Source organism: Castor canadensis, chromosome 1, assembly GCF_047511655.1.
Source record: "Castor canadensis chromosome 1, mCasCan1.hap1v2, whole genome shotgun sequence".
Lineage (NCBI taxonomy): Eukaryota > Metazoa > Chordata > Mammalia > Rodentia > Castoridae > Castor > Castor canadensis.
In genome coordinates this window covers 197,942,211-197,958,647 of record NC_133386.1, presented here as the reverse complement: position 1 = coordinate 197,958,647, position 16,437 = coordinate 197,942,211, and the positions used below count along the sequence as shown (strand labels likewise).

Here is a 16,437-nt window from a genome sequence, read left to right as displayed (position 1 = left end):
CTGGGTGGGTCAGTTCTAAAGTGTTTGTCCCCTCAGGACTGACTGAGTCCCAGATCCATGGCAGCAGCCGCCTGTAAGCACAATGTTCCATCTCTGCTGGGCTGTCTCTTGTCCTCATTCTTACTGGCTCCCTTGGGACATTTCCCTAATAAATGTCTCCTCTGTAGCTGAGGGAAATTCATGCATGCCACATACACATACATACATGCACACACATGCACACAAAACCTGGGTTCTTCGAGAGTTCAAGGACTTGTCACTCCACAGCCTGATTTCACTCAGCAATTATTTAATCTCAGGACACTCAGAACAGGCCACCCAAGCCTGGCCTAAGGGCCCTGGACCTCTCTGAGGCTATGGGAGAGCATGTTTACCGTCCTGGGTGCAACATTGTTTTCATCTGGGAGTGTCCCCAGCAATCCAAGCAGACTCATGGGGACTCAGGGCTTGGTGAAGCCTCTAGCCCTTCCTGGTAGACAACTGGGGACTTGGTCTCCAATGGTGGAGTCATGGAGGGCTGGCTTGGGACCATCTGTGTAAGCCATCAGAAGGCTAAGCTGTCTAGGGTTAGTCAGCAGAACAGGCCAGTGTCCAAGGTGGGCTCTGAGGGTCTCTGGTGACAGCACTGGCTTCAGGACCTGCTCCTTGATGGAGGACACATGGTCATTCGTTTGCTGTCAGCTGTTAGTGACCAGAAAGGTCATGTTCTCTGCCAGATGCAGAACCACATGATCAAAAGAAGAGGTCAGCCCGTGTGCTCCATCCAGCACCATATACCTGGTATGGGACCAGGATGGGTTCCTGTTAGTAGCTCTAGGTCCCAAACTGCCTGACTCAGAATCAAAGCACTCAACACTCAAGGGTCAGTGGAGCCTTGGAGTCATTCAGTTCGTGTGAATTCCCCCTTTCCCCAATAGCTGCTGAGAGATGACCAGACCTACTCAACAGCTCACACCCTAGGGTTGGCCTTCCATCCAGGGCCGCTGTCCCGGGCCCTGTGGCAGCAGGATTATGGATGGATGGAGGCTGAGCAGCTGAGGTGGAGTTTCTTTCCATCTCTCTGGGGGTGGGAGTGGGGCTTTGGCCCCATGGGAGATGATGGAGGTGGGGGTAGGGAGAGCAGGAGGGCAGAGGGACAGAGCACCCAGGGCCTTGCTGGACTCAGACTAGGCTGCTCCTATGTCATCGTAGTCGTCCTCATCAGTGGAGTCCAGCTGAGGGCTGGGGGACCCTGTGGGACCAGGATGCTCAGGTCAGGGAGAGGCTCAGTCACTGCCTGGGCAGAGTGAGCAGGGCTGGGTCCCTATCCCCCTCCTCCCAGGATGCCACATGAACCATTGTATCCCCTGGCCAGAGTGTGGGGGCAGAGCCTTGTTTGTTTGACTCAGGGCTGAGGTCCCCACGCCACCATAGAGCACATGGTGGAGGACTCTGTGCTGCTACCACTGCCTCCACACATGGCCACCCAGCTGCTTCTGCTTGAATACCTCCCCTAATGGGGAGCTCACTTCTTCTCATAGCAATCTCTTAATAGTTCTCTATCCAGCTCCTCAGGCATACATTTTAAATTCCTTCCCTCTCTTTCTTTCCCCTTCCTCTCTCCTTTTCCCTTTGGGCTGACATAACCAATGGATCCATCCCCACCTGTCCACACCCCTATCACTCTCCCAAGACCCTCTCCCCTGCCCCAGTACCTGGTTGCTCAAACTGCTCCACCAGAGGGGGTTGGGGTGGTGACTGGAAGTTCTGGTACCACTCCCCCCCGGATGAGGTGCTAGAGCTGTCATCAGCTGAAGGCCCTGTGAACACCCCAGAACCAATCACCCTCTGTCAGGAATTACCAGAATTGGGAGGCCCCCAGGACTCAGGAGAGCCAAGTCATAGCTTGACAAATGGGGAAATGAAAGCCCAGAGAGCGGAGGAACCTTGTCTAAGGACACACAGCAAACAGCTTCGGAGCTGGGACTGGAATACTGAGCTCAGCCTAGCTAGGGACTCTCAATTTCAAGCTTCCTCCAGCTGAGGGGTTGGCTATAAGGTGGGGGCATAGGGGTTACAAAGTTACCTGAAAAAGTTCCCTGGGAGCCAGCCAGCTCCAAGTTGGGAGTCTGCTCCAGGAGGGGACCCCTCTCTGAAGAAAACACCTGGGAGTTCCACGGAGGTGGCTTGCTGCTGGGACTGTTGCAGTAATCCTCCCCAGAGGATGTGCTAGATCCACTGATGCTCCTTGTGTGATACTGAGGGCCCAGAGAGGGGGTGTCTGCAATGGAGGGTCTGGGGTCCCCAACCGGCACATGGGAAACACCCAGTTCTTCAACGCCTAGGCAGGAAAGGGAAAAGGAGGAGCAATGCAGCAATGCAACAAGAGGGCTTTAAATCAGACTTCAGGAGGAATTTATGGCCTATGAGAATTGCTAAAATCAGGAAGCACCCATTGAGGGAGGTTGCTGCTATGTCCCAAAGTAAGCCGAAGAGAGAGCAGGTGTCCTACTCATTCCCTCCAAGACCCCTCCCGGCCCGACTTACCTTCCTCCAAGGGTGGCATCCGGAACCTGCTCTGCTGGGCCTCCTCCTCTGTGACCCGGTGACGCTGGGAATCTGCAAGAAATGGGAATGGGGCGTGGGTGTTCAACCTCCTGTCCTGTCCTGGGATCCTGGAGGAGGGGCAGGTTCCTTGGAATGGAGGCCATTCCAGACAGAGAGAAAGAGAGAGAGGAGAGAGAGAGAGAGAGAGAGAGAGAGAGAGAGAGAGAGAGAGAGAGACAGAGAGAGAGAGAGAGAGAGAGAGAGCGCACACTCAGCCTTCTTCCATCAGGTCCCAGGCTCCTCTCCTAATCCAGCAGACCTATCCTCAGTCTTGGGCAGACACAGGTCTAGCCTGAGGTCAGCACCAGTTCAGGCTGCTTCTGACCAGAAGTGCCCTGCACATTTCCCCCTAGTTCACTGCCTCTCCTGCCACTTATGGGTGTATCAGTCTGGGGTCTTTCCTCGTGCCCTGGCAGCTCTGGAAAGGGTTAATGTTTGCCATAGAAGAGCCTAGAGTGGAAGCTGCCTGGCCTGGAATTATTGCCACAGGCTCTGTGGCAGCTTCAAATCTTGGAATCAGAGAGGTGGACATTCATAGCCTTAAGGAAATGGGTGTCTGGAATCTGGGAGTCGGCTCCTTGGAACTTGAACTTATTGGACTTTTAGTCTCAATAACAGGATTTGGAGCTCAGAGTTGCACCTTCCATATTCCTCGTGAGTGCAGGCTCTAAGAACATCTGGTTCCTGTGACTCCTAAACACCTGTCCAGGGAGGAGCAGAGGTGGAATCCTCTTGTCCCGCCCTGAGGCCCTGAGTCAGCAGGTGGTACAGGGACAGATGACCACTCCCAAAAGCCACACTTTCCCGCCTGTGTCTGACATAGGGCTGCCCAGGATGGAGGATCACTGCCCTGCCTCTCTTGCAGCCCGTAAGCCTCTGCTCTGGACTGTGGGGTGTGAGTGGAGCATGCCTGATTCTGGGCATCCTGCCAGCTGAAATGAGGACACGGTGGGGAGTCCTTCTGCACCATGTGCGTGAGGACAACATCTTAAAGACTGCCTAGCAGCATGAATGCAGGAGCTTGGGCCTCCACCAATTTCTCAGGGCTTTGCCATGGCAGGTGGTGGGGCGGGGGGTGGGTAGGGGAGGAAGGGGTCTCTGTGTGAGACACAGCTAGATTCCCATCCTAACTTATGCAGCAGCTGTGGGTGGGGCTTGGAAATTTCTCAAGCTTCCAAGTGATTCCACAATAGGTGTGGGACCCTCTGGTCTAGTCTAACCACCCAACGTTGCCCAGGTGCCATCTTCCCTCATCCCATTCCCAGCAGGCAGAGGGAAGAGCTGGATGAGCCAGCTGAGAGGAGTGAACTGGCACAACAGTGTAGACACAACTGTGTTGTATCTACAGACATAGTCACCTTTAGGTGAATGTTGAGGACCTGGTTCAACCAGGTTCAGATCCTACATGGCCAGAGAAAACATGGAGACAAACATGGGAGAGACAGAGGTCAGAGTAGAAATGGCTCCAGCATCACAAAGCACTTTGAAAACTTCAATGTAAAGCCATTTACAGTCAATCCAGTGGGTACCAAGGAGAATTCTGCCCACACCAAGCAAGGGTCAGTGGGTTGGCCCTCTCCCTGATTCAAGTGGTGGGCCGTTGGTAGGACCACTGAGCCCAGGAACTCACTGTAGAAGGTGGTCAGGGCCACGGGAGGCTGGGCGCTGAAATCGTAGTGCTCATAGTCTGAGTCTGAGCTGGAGTCCGAGTCCTCAGGGCCTGGAGCCCGAACCTGGATGGACAGTGTGGGAACTGGGGAGAGAACAGAGTGGGCCTGGGGATCGTGGCAATGTGTTGGGAAGAAGACACAGAGAGAGGGGCCAAGAGTGTAGATGGAGGGGATCAGAGACAGAGTAGCAGGGAGAATGCCAGGTGGCCCATCTCATACAGGACCATGTAGCCTGAACGTCCCACGTCCTCCCCCTGCCCCTGCCACATTCATTTCAAATATGGGAACTAAACATTTATTTGTTTAGCCAACACAACACATAGCACTCACTATGTGCCAGGCACTATTCTAACATTTACAATTGTTATCACATTTATCCCTTGTAAGAACTCTGTGAAGTGAGTATACTATTATCCCTGGTTTACAGCTGAGGAAACTGAGGCACAGAGTGGCTCTCACCTTATTTGACTCTAAACTTGTAGATTACACTATTCAATGAGTGACTGCTCTGTGCTCAGCCTGGGCAAGATGCAGTGTCCATGGTCTCTTCTCACACACCTGTGTACTATACGCAGGCTGCTGACACTGGTTGGCTAAGTTTTGTGTGGTTCTCACATCACGAACCCTTGGATATATTCATACATTCATACTGCAACATGATTCAACTCCTTGGTAAGACTTTCAAGAGGTCTACAGTCATGTGAACAAAAGGATAGATGGTACATCCCATTTTTGTTAATATAATTAGGTTCAGGAGAATCCTGAAGAAGGGCTCTGTAGAACAGCTGATTGGGCAGGACACTGATTGAGGCGGCAGTATCACAAACATACGAGCCAGCTTTCCTCTGAGAACCAACACCCAAATGCCCTGGCTTGAGTTTGTTCAGAACTCCAAAGCCTAGGGGCCTAGGACTAAACAGAAAGACCATCTGCCCATCAGGCCAGAGAGGGACATCCTGAGCAAGGTGGCAGAGCTGTGTGTGGGCAGCTCAGGGCTCCTCTCAGCTGGGCACCTCAGCATGCTGATCCTGTCCTGCTCCCCATCATGGGTAATGTCCTACCTTCTTCTTTGGGGACGCTGATGGCGATGGGGACAGCTTGATAGCTATTGATCCCTGTTGGAGTAATGGAAGGAAGGTGCTGGTGGTTCACTGTAGCAGGGAGGGCTGGGGAAAGAGAGGCAGAGAGTCAAGTCTTTTTTTTTTTTTTTTTTTTTGCATTCTCCCAGTCTACTGGGTTCTGGGTTCAAGAGATACCTGCCTTGTCAACACCTCCAACACACACACACACATACACACACACAGTGTGTCTTGCCTGCCCAAGGGACCCACACTAGTGTGTCTACTTCTGCTGGGCATGCTGGGAAAATCCTTCCCATCAATGGGAAGAGCTCCCCAGGGCTAGGGCTGGGTGTCCTCAGCTGGGTCACGCTGCTTCTGCTGGAGTTCCACCAAGGTTGCCATGCCCCTGGGGTGGCAGCACCTCAGGCCTGCTGCTTCCTGTTCTTGTACCTTTCCCATGGCCCCCAGAACAAACACCTACCGTATTTTCCCTTAACTCTCAAGAGGAGGACGACTATGATGATAAGAGAGCCAAGGAGGAGAACTCCCAGAATGATGCAGGGGATGAGAAGTGTCAACTCCCGTGATTCCTTGTCTTCCATTTTCACTATCATAGGAGATTCTGGAAACAAGAACTCCAATTCAGGGAGAAAAAGGAAATGGACATGGGCTCTCTTCACTCTTTCCCTTGACTTTCCATCCTGTCTACAGTGGACTCACTTCCCTTTTCACCCACGTTCCTCCTCCTTTCCTTTTTGCAAGTTTCCACACCTGCTTTTAGGTGCCTGGTATATAGTAAGTGCCCAATAAATGCATACTGAATGACTAACTGACTAAATGAATTTGTTTTCTGAAACTTTCCTATGGCTACCAGCCCATAGTGCTTTCCCTCTGCTGGCCTTCAGTACCACATCTTTGTTCAATAGACAATTATTGAGTGCCTACTGTGTGCCAGGCATTAGATCCTGGGTGTACCTAGTACTTTAGGCCTTGAGGGGCTCGAGAGGAGATTGACAAGTAGACCCACTCCATCATGGTGAGACTTCTGTTGTGACATGGGTCTGGATAGGGACCTTGGGGACCTGAGGCCTTACCAGGGACACAATACCCTCTACGGGAAGGACCCAAGGCTGGTTTCCCCAAAGGTGACTATGAGCCACCTCTTGCAACAAATACACCATCCAGAGCTGGATCCCCTCTCTGTGCCCAGGACCCATCCTTCCCACCATACTTCCATTTCATGAAGGCAGGTGTGAGGCTCGTGATTCAGGGCCTCCCAACTCAGTAGCCTCCACCCTAGATTGGCTGCCCCTTCCTCCCAGCCTCACCCCCTGCTTAAAGGAGTGTGAAGCACAAACGTGGACAGAGGCTGCTGCCAGGAGGTGCCTGGAGCCTATGATGGACAAGTGCAAAGAGCGGAAGTCCTGGGTGCACAGGCCTCCTCTGGATGACAGGCAGGTGAGAGGCTGCAGCTGTGTCTGTTTCCCCCGAGAGATGACCGTCTCCTCATCCTCACTTTTTTCCCTCCCTGTTTTTCTGCTGAGGGGCAGTTTGGATCAGAATGAGAAGCTGGATTTAACACAGGAAGCCACGTAAGGGAGAGGCTGGGCTGTGGGGGGTCCAGGAGGCCAGTGAGTGTGGGCCCCATGGGTCTGGGGACCAGGGAAAGGCTGATTGACCAGGGGCCAGGCATGGTCCTGGGTAGCCTGGTCTCTCTTTGTTCTTCTGGGAAGGCTTCCCACCTGGACCCCAAGAAGAATCCTGGTGCCATGGGTTCTGCAGGCCTCGTACTACAGCCTGTGCAGTTCCCAGAGCTCGCATTCTCTCTGCCCCTCATCTGTGACAGGGCCTCTGGGGAGACTGTGGCCCTTGAGTCTCCCAAAGGTCTGTATAGCCCTTGATAACCATAAGAATGGCTGAGTTTGAACTGTGCTTGCAGAGCACAGACCCTGTTCCAAGCACTTTATAAAATGAACTCACTGGAGCTTCACTATAGCACCAAAAGAGAGGAACAGTGATTATCATTCCCCTGAAATTGAAGAATCTGAAACTCAGAGAAGGTAAGACCTGCCCAACATCACACAGCTGCAGTTATGGCTGGTAGAGTGGCTCAAAAGGTAGAGTGCCTGCTTAGCAAGTGTGAGGCCCTGAGTTCAAACCCTAGCACTGTCCCCCCCTCCAAAAAAAAAAGGCACAGCTGGGATTTGAGCTGCTGGCCACCCTGTGCACTGCTGGCCACACACTGAGTGCAGGTCTAGAGTCAAAGCCAGGGGTGCAAGTTTGGGCTGACACTGCACCGTCACTTTAACCTCTGGCCTCAGCTTTTCCTCCGAGTTAGGGGATAGTGAGAGCTCTCTCTGTTGGCTCCAAGAGGACTCTCTTAGAAAATAATGGTGATACAGTGTGTGAGCAGTGCTCAGAACCTTGCAAACACACTGGCTGGTGCCCTTGGCATCCAGCGGGCCAGGCGTGCCCCACTGGAGGTGGCATCAGAGCAGCTAGAGCCTCTCCAACTCTAGCGTCCTGCCTTGCGGGAACTCACAGGGGAGTGAGAAAGGTACACCTGAAGTCTGGGGTCTGCCGTAGTGGGGAGGAAAAGAAGGGAAGCATCCAGAGAGCTGCCAGGGCTCCAGTTCACTGGCTAGGGATGGGGGAGGAAGGACAACCCGTTGGTCCATCCCCAGGGAGACACACACTCACACACACACTCAGGCATGGGAGCTTCGGGGAGAAGCTGCACTCACCTACAGTGACTGGCTGAATGCTGGCAGGGACCTCAGGAGCAGACAGATTGTGCGTTCTCCGGGAGCCTGTCAGGAAGCACCACCTGTTTTCACTCCACACATTTACAAAGTGCCTACTGTGTGCTGGGCATTGTGCTAGAAGCTGCACAAGACCAACAAGTAACCTGGAACTAGGCTGTGGGTGCAATGGCTGCGAACACTGGCCCCCATTTCTAGCACTAAGGAGGAGCTCCTGGATGATGGCTGGGAAGGCACTTTGGTTAGTTAGAAGAGTTAGCCCTTCTTTCTGTGTGATCTGCTCCAGATCACAAGTACCTTTTCCACTCAGCCTTCAGGGTTGCTTTTGGTTTGAGCTCAAAGCCTCATGCTTGCTAGGCAAGCACTCTACCACTTGAGTGCCAAGCCCCCAGCCCTTTTTCAGATAAGTCTGGCACTCTTCTCCATCTTCTCCTAGCCTCAAGGCAGTGATCCTCCCAAGTAGCTGAGATTACAGGCATGCACCACCATGTCCCACCCCAGTTTGTTCTTTGTTGGGGCCTCAGGAGATAGGAAGCTGGCATTATGCTCCTTTATCATAACTGAGCTCCCATTTGGCAGGTCTGCTTACAAAGGAGTAGAGTTTACAAAGCTCCTTAGCAGATGCTATCTGATTTCCCAGCTACTTTGTGAAGAAGTAGCTAGTATCAGGATCCTTATATTTGGGAATCTGAAGCCACAGAGCTTTCAGGGACTGTCTCAAGCCTCAAGGCCAATGAAAAGCAGAGCTGGAATTTGTAAGCGCATACATTCAGGTGGAACTCTCTCTTTCTATACTTTGACACCTCTGAAATTGGAATAACGGCCTCGTTACCTTTGGCAGCATGGAAAGTTTATTTTGGCAACATTTGGTTTCCTTTATGGTAAAGATGTTAGTGGTGTGACTCATTACCAGTGACATCTTAGATGTGGTGAAATGTGATAGAGCCCTGTTCACACCGTGAGTCTCAGGATTTTGGACGTGCCAGGCACGTGATTATGGTTCCAGATGCTGCCTAGGGTATTAATATTGGTGCCTCCTAACACATTTTTTTCTCTGAGCACCAGCCCTGGATGCAGATTGGCTTCATCTCCTAAGTCAATTCCACTCAACAGGACCCTTGCTTAGCACATAACGCCTTAACAAACATTTGACTCGTAATTCCAGGGCTGAGTTAAGCATCTGCAGAAAAGAATGTCCTGATTAATTAGCAATGGTCTGTCCTCAGTCAGTATTTGCTGGTGCTGATCCAGTGCAAGCTGAGGATAGAGACTCAGGTGGAATTCCTGGTCCGTATCGGGAAGTTGGCTTGGGGTGGGCAGGGGGAGGGTACCTGAGCAGAGGACCCTGGCTGCCAGCGACTGGCTGCAGAGGTTGGAGTTGTTAAAACGCCAGGAGCATTCCGAGAGTGTGGGCTCTTCTCCTCTGCACGAGTAGTACATCCTGCCCACCAGGGAGTGAGGAAGCCCCTTGGGCCGGTCCACCATACTTCCGCAGCCCAAGGCCCGGCAGAGCACCTTGGCCTCTGACAGGTACCACTCACTGTCACACACCGTGCTCCAGACCCCTCGGAAGTACACCTCCACCTGCCCCTCGCAGGAGTCAATGCCCCCTGTCAGGCGCCAGGACTGGTGCTCTGTAGGGAAGGGGCAGGAGACAGACTCAGGTCAGGATGCTTTCGGCCAAATCCCTGCCACCCAGAACCCTAGTGCAGAGACGAATTCAGCCAATCCTGCATCTTCTCTGCCTTGCATCTGTGCCTCCCTCGCCTTCCCCATTTGCGCTGGCCAGCCTTGCTGCGGGACTCTGTGCCCGGGGTGTGGCCAGTGGACCAGCAGTATTTGTATCATTCCTGATCTTGTTAGAAACGTAGAATCTGCAGCTCTGCCCCAGCCCTACTGGGTCACTATTTATATTTTAACACCATCCAGCCATTCTTGTGAGTATTAATGATAGGTGCTGGCTGGACCAGAACCTTGTGGTCTCATCTGGACAGCCCAATAGATCTCTGGGAGCCTTCCTGCCTTCAGTACTCTTGTTGTTTCAAACCAGGTGACCAGTTCCAATCAGGAAGAGTCTCACAGCTAATGTCACTTTGTCCAGGAAGGAAATGGGTTTATCCCTCCAGTTCTGGATTTCTGCCATTTTCAAACTCCACTCGACTCCCCTTTTTCCCTAGAATTATGTTTGCATAGTCTCCTCTCCTCTCCTGGACAGTGACTTCCTAGGGGCAGCAATCATATCTCCAGCACTAACTCAGGCCTGGCATCCTGTAGACCTATGCAATGTGTAGTGTATGATCATGGCCCACTGACCTGAGCACACCACGCCTGCGTCCTCTTTGTGGCCACAATACTGGTCTCCTGGCAGCCCTGGGCAGTCCCACAGGTAGGCCTCCGCCCCAGTGCAGTTCACCTGGTCACGGTGGATGGGCCCTCTGCCGGGGGTGAAGTGCAAGCCAGGCAGGGCCTGGACTGCTGGGCCGCAGTTCAGTTGCTGACACACCACGTGGGCATCCTCCAGGTCCCATGTGTCATCACACACCGTACCCCACTCATCATGCTCCAGCATCTCCACGCGGCCTGCGCAGGGGCTGCCACCGTCCACCAACCGCAGGGCGCGGTTCTCTGAGGGTGGGAGGGGTTTGGATCGTGGGCCAGAGGCCCAGAAGAGAGGGGAGGGAGGTTGGTCCGCACTGGACAGAGGGTGGGGGCAGGGGGGAAGGTGTAGCTGGAGAGGCCTTGGGAGGGATTTAAGAGCAGGTCTAGGGGTAGGGAAGCCACTGCGCCGAGGGAGCCTGGGAACCTGGCATATTTAAGCATATGGCTGGAGGGGGCGGACACAGAGATAACAGGAAGGGGCTCATGGAGTGGGGTGAGCCCAGTAAGTAGAGCCAAACACTGGGTTAGGATTGGGAGCAAAGCGGGACCAAGTGGGTGATCTGGAGATCTACCAGGGGAGGGGCTGGAGGTCAGAACTTAGGACATGTTTGATCTGGAAACGACAGCTATGGGACCCAGTTGTGTTTGCACAAAGGAGGCTTGGGTGCAGTGATTGGAGCGAGGGGTAGTGGTTGAAGACCTGAGGAGTGGGGTAGGTGGGGGGAACGGGCACCTACCTGCACAGGTGACCTGCGCGGGCCTTTCGTCGCTGCTGCACACCTGCTCCACTACCTCGCAGAGATGCCAATCAGCTCCGCTGCACAGGATGGCGGGTGCCAGCGGCCGCGTGGTGTTCGGGGTCCCGCTGCTGTTCCCCGCCATGGGCCCAGGCGGCAGCTCCGGGGTGGGCGGACCGGGCTGGGCAGTCGTCCCCGCCGAGCCGCAGCCTAGCGCGCGGCACACGGCCTCCGCGGCGTGGCGGTCCCAGCGCGCCCCGCAGGGCCGCTCCCAGGACGCGGTGAGCCGGACCTCCACCGTCCCGCTGCAGCGGCTGCTCCCGTTCACCAGGCGGACCCCGAGCCGCTCTCCTGGAAGGGTCAGAGGTGAGCTGAGACCTCATTGTATTCAGACTCCGCTGTTCCAGGGTGGGGAATGGGGTGGGCAGTGGCTGGGCCTCCACCACTGACTCTGTGTGTGATCTTGGCCACCACCCTGCTTGGCTCTGGACCTCAGCCATCCAATCTGCAAAAGGGGTGGGTTGGCTTATCCTCGGACCCTCTTTGAGGCCTGAGTCTCCTAGAGTCAGGAGATGATGGGGTTCAAGAGTGACTTTAGAGATTAGAATGAGTTAGGACTGGGATGATGGAGAGAACCAGAGGTCCAGTCCCACAAATCCCATGTGTTCCCTTACTCCAGGAGCACCATTTTGTGACAGAAGGGGAGAGCTCTGGCACAGGGGCCCTGGCCCAGTGGGGCCCATGAGTCCCTCCCAGGCCTCTTGGCTGCTCTAAATGTACTGTTCTGGAGGCTACCACAGTGACCACAGCCCTAGAGGTCCCATGAGGGGGGTGGCCACCAGGTAGAAGACAACCACTGCATCAGGAGTGGGTCCTACCCTCTCAGAGCCCTTCCTGTGGGAGCCCCTCACCCATTTTTGCCCAGAATGAAGCTCAGTGCTAGCATACGGCTTTGCATAGCACTTGTCCTTAGTAAATATGTGCTGAGCAAATGACCGATCCAATGGCACCCGGCACCCTACCAAGAACTTCTAGCTTGTCCTCCACAACCCCTTCCATGTACTCAAGAAATGCGTATGTGACTTAGCAGTGGCTCCTGATATTCTCAGATCTCAAGGGAAATCTGGGGTGAAGTTCAGCCCTTGGGCAAGGAAGGAGGAGTGTTGGCTGAAGTCCAGGAGCTTCCCTGGCTCCCTGAAAGTCCACTTCCCCTTCTCATTATCCGGGAGACTACCTGTGTAGTCTCAGCTGACTTTGAGGCCCCCAGAAAGATCGTTTTCTCACCTGGCTTCAAGGGCCTGCTCTCTGCACTGCTGGTATTGTGCTGGCCAGACGGGGCTGGGGAGGGGAGACCTGAAATAAACCAGCAGAGCCAGGTGAGTTTGTGAGCTCAGGCATGGAGGTCTCAGAGGTGCCTTGATGACAGGGGCACTCTATGGAGCTTGCCATGGCCTTATGAGACCTTTGGAAAGATATGGTCCTCAGCTTGGGGACCTTAGTCGCTCTTCAAAGTAGAGGAAATTCTTACCTGTTGGAGTGGCAGCATCCCACTTACTGGGTATGAGACGATGGATGGATGGATAGATTGTCTCTGCGAGACCGAATTTGTTGGGAAAAGTATTGTGAGGCTGAAATAAGACAACCTGTGAGGTGCAAGCACAGGGAGGAAGCTTGAAACTGGGAGGACTTAGGAAAGCATTTCTGTTTGGAGACTTTGATGCTACAGTTTAGGGTAATTGGTAGATCCTGGAAACCACTGGACTATGAAGTGCATTTGTTTATTTATTTATTTATTCATTCATTCATTCATTTATATTATATTTATAAGCAGGTGCTCTACCACTTGAGCCATACCCTCAGCCCCATTTTCTCTGGTTATTTTTGAGATACACTCTCACATCTTTTTTTGCCCAGGCTGGTCTGGACCACAATCCTATTTATGCCTCCCGTGTAGCCTGGATGACAGGCATGTACCACCACGCCCTAATTGTTTGTTGTTGTTAAGATGGGGTCTACTTCATGGTATTTTTTTTTTTTTTTTGCTCTTGTTGGCCTGGATCTCTGTCTCTGATATTTATTTTGCACATGTGCACACATGCATACGTGTGCATGTGCGTGTGATGCCAGGGATTGAATCTAGGGCCTTATGCATGTTAGGCAAGTGCTCTATCACTCAGTTACATCCCCAGACCTACAAACTGCTTTCAGACACTGAAAAACTGACCTTTGCTAAGGGTCAGTCATATCCAAGGTGTTTGCATATAGCATACTATACTCTTCTTCTTCTTCTCCTGGTAGTATTGGACGTTTTTGAACTCAGGGCCTCACACTTGTTAGGCACGTGCTCTACCACTTGAGCTAAGCCCCCAGCCCCTTCACTTTACTTTGTCTATCAAAGGCCTGTGCAGCCTTGGGCTTCTGTTCTCCTCCTGAGTAGCTGGGGTTGCAGGCATGCACCACTATGTTTTTGAGATAGGGTCTTGCTAACTTTTTATCCCAGCTGGGCTCAAACCTTGATCCTCTTATCTCTGCCTCCCAAGTAACTAGGATTACAGGTTACCATGCCCTGCCTGGTGGTACTAGGGATTGAACTCAGGGCCTCAAGTGCGCTACTACTTGAGCCAGGACCTAGTCCCTGTTTCCTAAATGAGTCTCTGTGCATTTCCTGTTTCTCGTGCAGTTAGGCTGGAGCATTCAAGGCTGGACAGAGGTGGTGAGCCTGCTACACCTGTGTCTTCCTTGTTGTGGGACATAGAAGCCCCTGGTTCCAGGTGCAATCAATGCAAACTTGGATTTTGAATGAGTAAGAACTAAACCTTTATTGTGTTAAGTGGTGAAGATCTGGGGCTGTATGACAGCTCAGTCCAGTGTGGCTGATACAGAGGTGGAAGACTCAGCCTGACTGCGGTACGTTTTAGTAGCTTCCCCTGGGAAGATTTCACAGTCAGAGCCCGTGAGCATGCACCCCTGCAGACACAGCCGGGCCACTCCATCACCCAGACTGAAAGTAATCAGGACTTTAATTGCCCACCCTCACCAACTCCCCGGCTGGCTGCCCAGCCTGACCCCTGAAGGGGAAACGACTCAGAATTCAGAACACAAACTGCAGCAAATGTAATATTCAGGGCAAGAATTCAGATGCACACAAGTGCAGATTTAAGAATCCTGGTTCCCACAGCAACGGTCCCAGTGCTCCAGTGTAGTTCTCCATATTCCTGCATGTGTGGGGGAGGGGCAAGAGGGAGGACTGGAATGCTGGCTGTAGTGCGTGTGTGTGAGTGACTGTGTGTTAGTGTATGATCGTGGCTGTGTTTGTGTGCAGTTGTGTATCTGACCATCTGTATGATCAAATTTGTATGTGGGAGGTTTCAGCTCAGTTTGGCATCATCTCCATCTGTGAAATCACTTTCTCATGCATAAAGGCACACGTTTTCTCTCAGACCAGGAAATCCTGGACTCAATGCTGGGTGCCCAACGCAGTGTTTGTTGATTGACTGACTGAATGGAAGAGTGAGCAGGAAGCTGCCAACTCCAAGGACAACTGATTAAAATGTTTATTAAAGTGGCTTAATTCAAGTTCTTGAATTTTTTGTGTCACAGGCATTCTCCTGTCCCCTGTTCCAAGAAAGGACAATGGCTTTTGTGTTCTGTAGCATCTGTGCTGCAGAAACAAAAGTAAAAGCTACTTCAAACCCTCTTTCCACCTGGGCCTTGATTCACAAAGGGCCAAGTGCAGCACAAGGACCTCCTCGACAAGGTGACCATCATCTTTGCTGGGCTTTGCACTTCACATTTCAAGTTGGTTAGATTTTTTGCTGGAATAATATTAGATAATATTAGATAAGGAACCTTTGCCCTTTCCTGTGAATTTGCTTTACACCATGAAGGTGCCTGAACATAAAAATGTCCATTGCAGTTTTTTTGAACAGAGAAAAAGTGGAGATGGAGTGAATGCCGACTCATGGAAGAACTGCTGAATAAATTATGGTCTTTTCTCAGCATGGCATCTTACAAAGCCCTCATAAAGAAAGAAATTGACCCGTGTCAGTCGGAGGGATTTTCAGGCTGTTTTGAGCAAGGAGAGCAAAATTCAGAAAAGAAAATTGCAATGAAAGAAAAAGATTTTTTTAAAAGCTTTACTTTAAAAATAAATCATCTGTAAAACTAGGTAGCTATGTTGACATGCAAAACTTAGACAACATTAAAACATACAGGGACTGTTTATATTGCTTGACTGCAATAGAAGGTAATTAGAAAAATAAGCATACTAGCCGGTGCTGGGGGGTTCACACCTGTAATCCTAACTCCTTGGGAGTCTGAGAGAGGGAGGATGGTGATTCGAGGCCAGATCAAGCAAAAAAAATTCATGAGACCCCATCTCAACCTATGACTGGGCATGGTGGCATATGCTGATTGTACCAACTAGCTGAGAGGCATAAATTAGAATCCTGGTCGAAGTTGGTTTGGGCAAAAAGCAAGACCCCCATCTCCAAAATAACCAGAGCAAAATAGACAGGCGTGGCTCAAGTGGTAGAGCACCTGCTTCACAAGAGCAGAACCCTGAGTTCAAACCCCAGTACCGCAAAATAATAAAAATAATAAAACCATTCAGAAATGCTCAAAGAAGGACTGATACTATTGACAAGAAAATCTTCATCTAAGCTTTCATTACCACATGTTTCAGTGTTACTTAACTCTAAATCCATTCATTCGCCACCCGAAATTATCATCTTGAGCCATGTCCCACTTTCTAGGAACTGATAGATCAAGAAGGGGAGGGGATAGAGGAGAAGAAAGAGATTGGGAGTGCTCCCCCAGCCCAGGAAGGAGGTGGCGTTTCCAGGCCAGTGCCAAGCAGAAGCCCCCAAGGTGGACAGGACTTGAGCAGAGTGAGTGAAAAAGGCTCTAAAGGAAGGTGCAGCGAGGGGACTCAGCACAGGATGGACAAAAGCACAGAAGAAGCTGGGTGTGGTGGTGCATGTCTTTAATCTCAGCACTGGGGAGGCTGAAGCAGGAGGCGGCCCTGGGCTACATAGCGAAACAAAAACAAACAAATAAAACCACAGAAGAGCTTCCTGGTTCAGAGCTGAGAAGACAGGACTCTGATATTTCTGGTGTCACTCAGGCCCCTGGGGTTTTCTGGGGACATCTGCAAGATAAGGAACATACGGAGAGGGGAGGCTTAGCCACCTAAGGGAGATGGAGGCCCTCTCTGGCCAGCCCATGTCAGAGCAAACTCAGT

General features: G+C 52.0%; 1 protein-coding gene across 2 annotated transcripts in view; it reads right to left on the bottom strand.

Moving 5' to 3' along the window:
* Window positions 1–272: 272 nt before the first annotated feature.
* Window positions 273–16,437, bottom strand: part of Cd6 (CD6 molecule) — a 41,090-nt gene continuing 24,925 nt past the window's right edge. Inside the window, exons 2-13 of one of the 2 annotated variants that reach the window (XM_020176186.2) lie at window positions 12,480–12,548; window positions 11,196–11,546; window positions 10,393–10,704; window positions 9,411–9,713; window positions 8,062–8,127; window positions 5,799–5,939; window positions 5,318–5,422; window positions 4,217–4,339; window positions 2,527–2,598; window positions 2,066–2,320; window positions 1,695–1,799; window positions 273–1,231 (exon numbers count right to left, since the gene is read on the bottom strand). In XM_020176186.2, the coding sequence (XP_020031775.2) occupies window positions 1,167–1,231; window positions 1,695–1,799; window positions 2,066–2,320; window positions 2,527–2,598; window positions 4,217–4,339; window positions 5,318–5,422; window positions 5,799–5,939; window positions 8,062–8,127; window positions 9,411–9,713; window positions 10,393–10,704; window positions 11,196–11,546; window positions 12,480–12,548 (1,967 nt within the window). In that variant the 3' untranslated portion in view covers window positions 273–1,166. The remainder of the gene's footprint in view (window positions 1,232–1,694; window positions 1,800–2,065; window positions 2,321–2,526; window positions 2,599–4,216; window positions 4,340–5,317; window positions 5,423–5,798; window positions 5,940–8,061; window positions 8,128–9,410; window positions 9,714–10,392; window positions 10,705–11,195; window positions 11,547–12,479; window positions 12,549–16,437) is intronic. The other variant, XM_074046586.1, reaches the window with a different exon arrangement.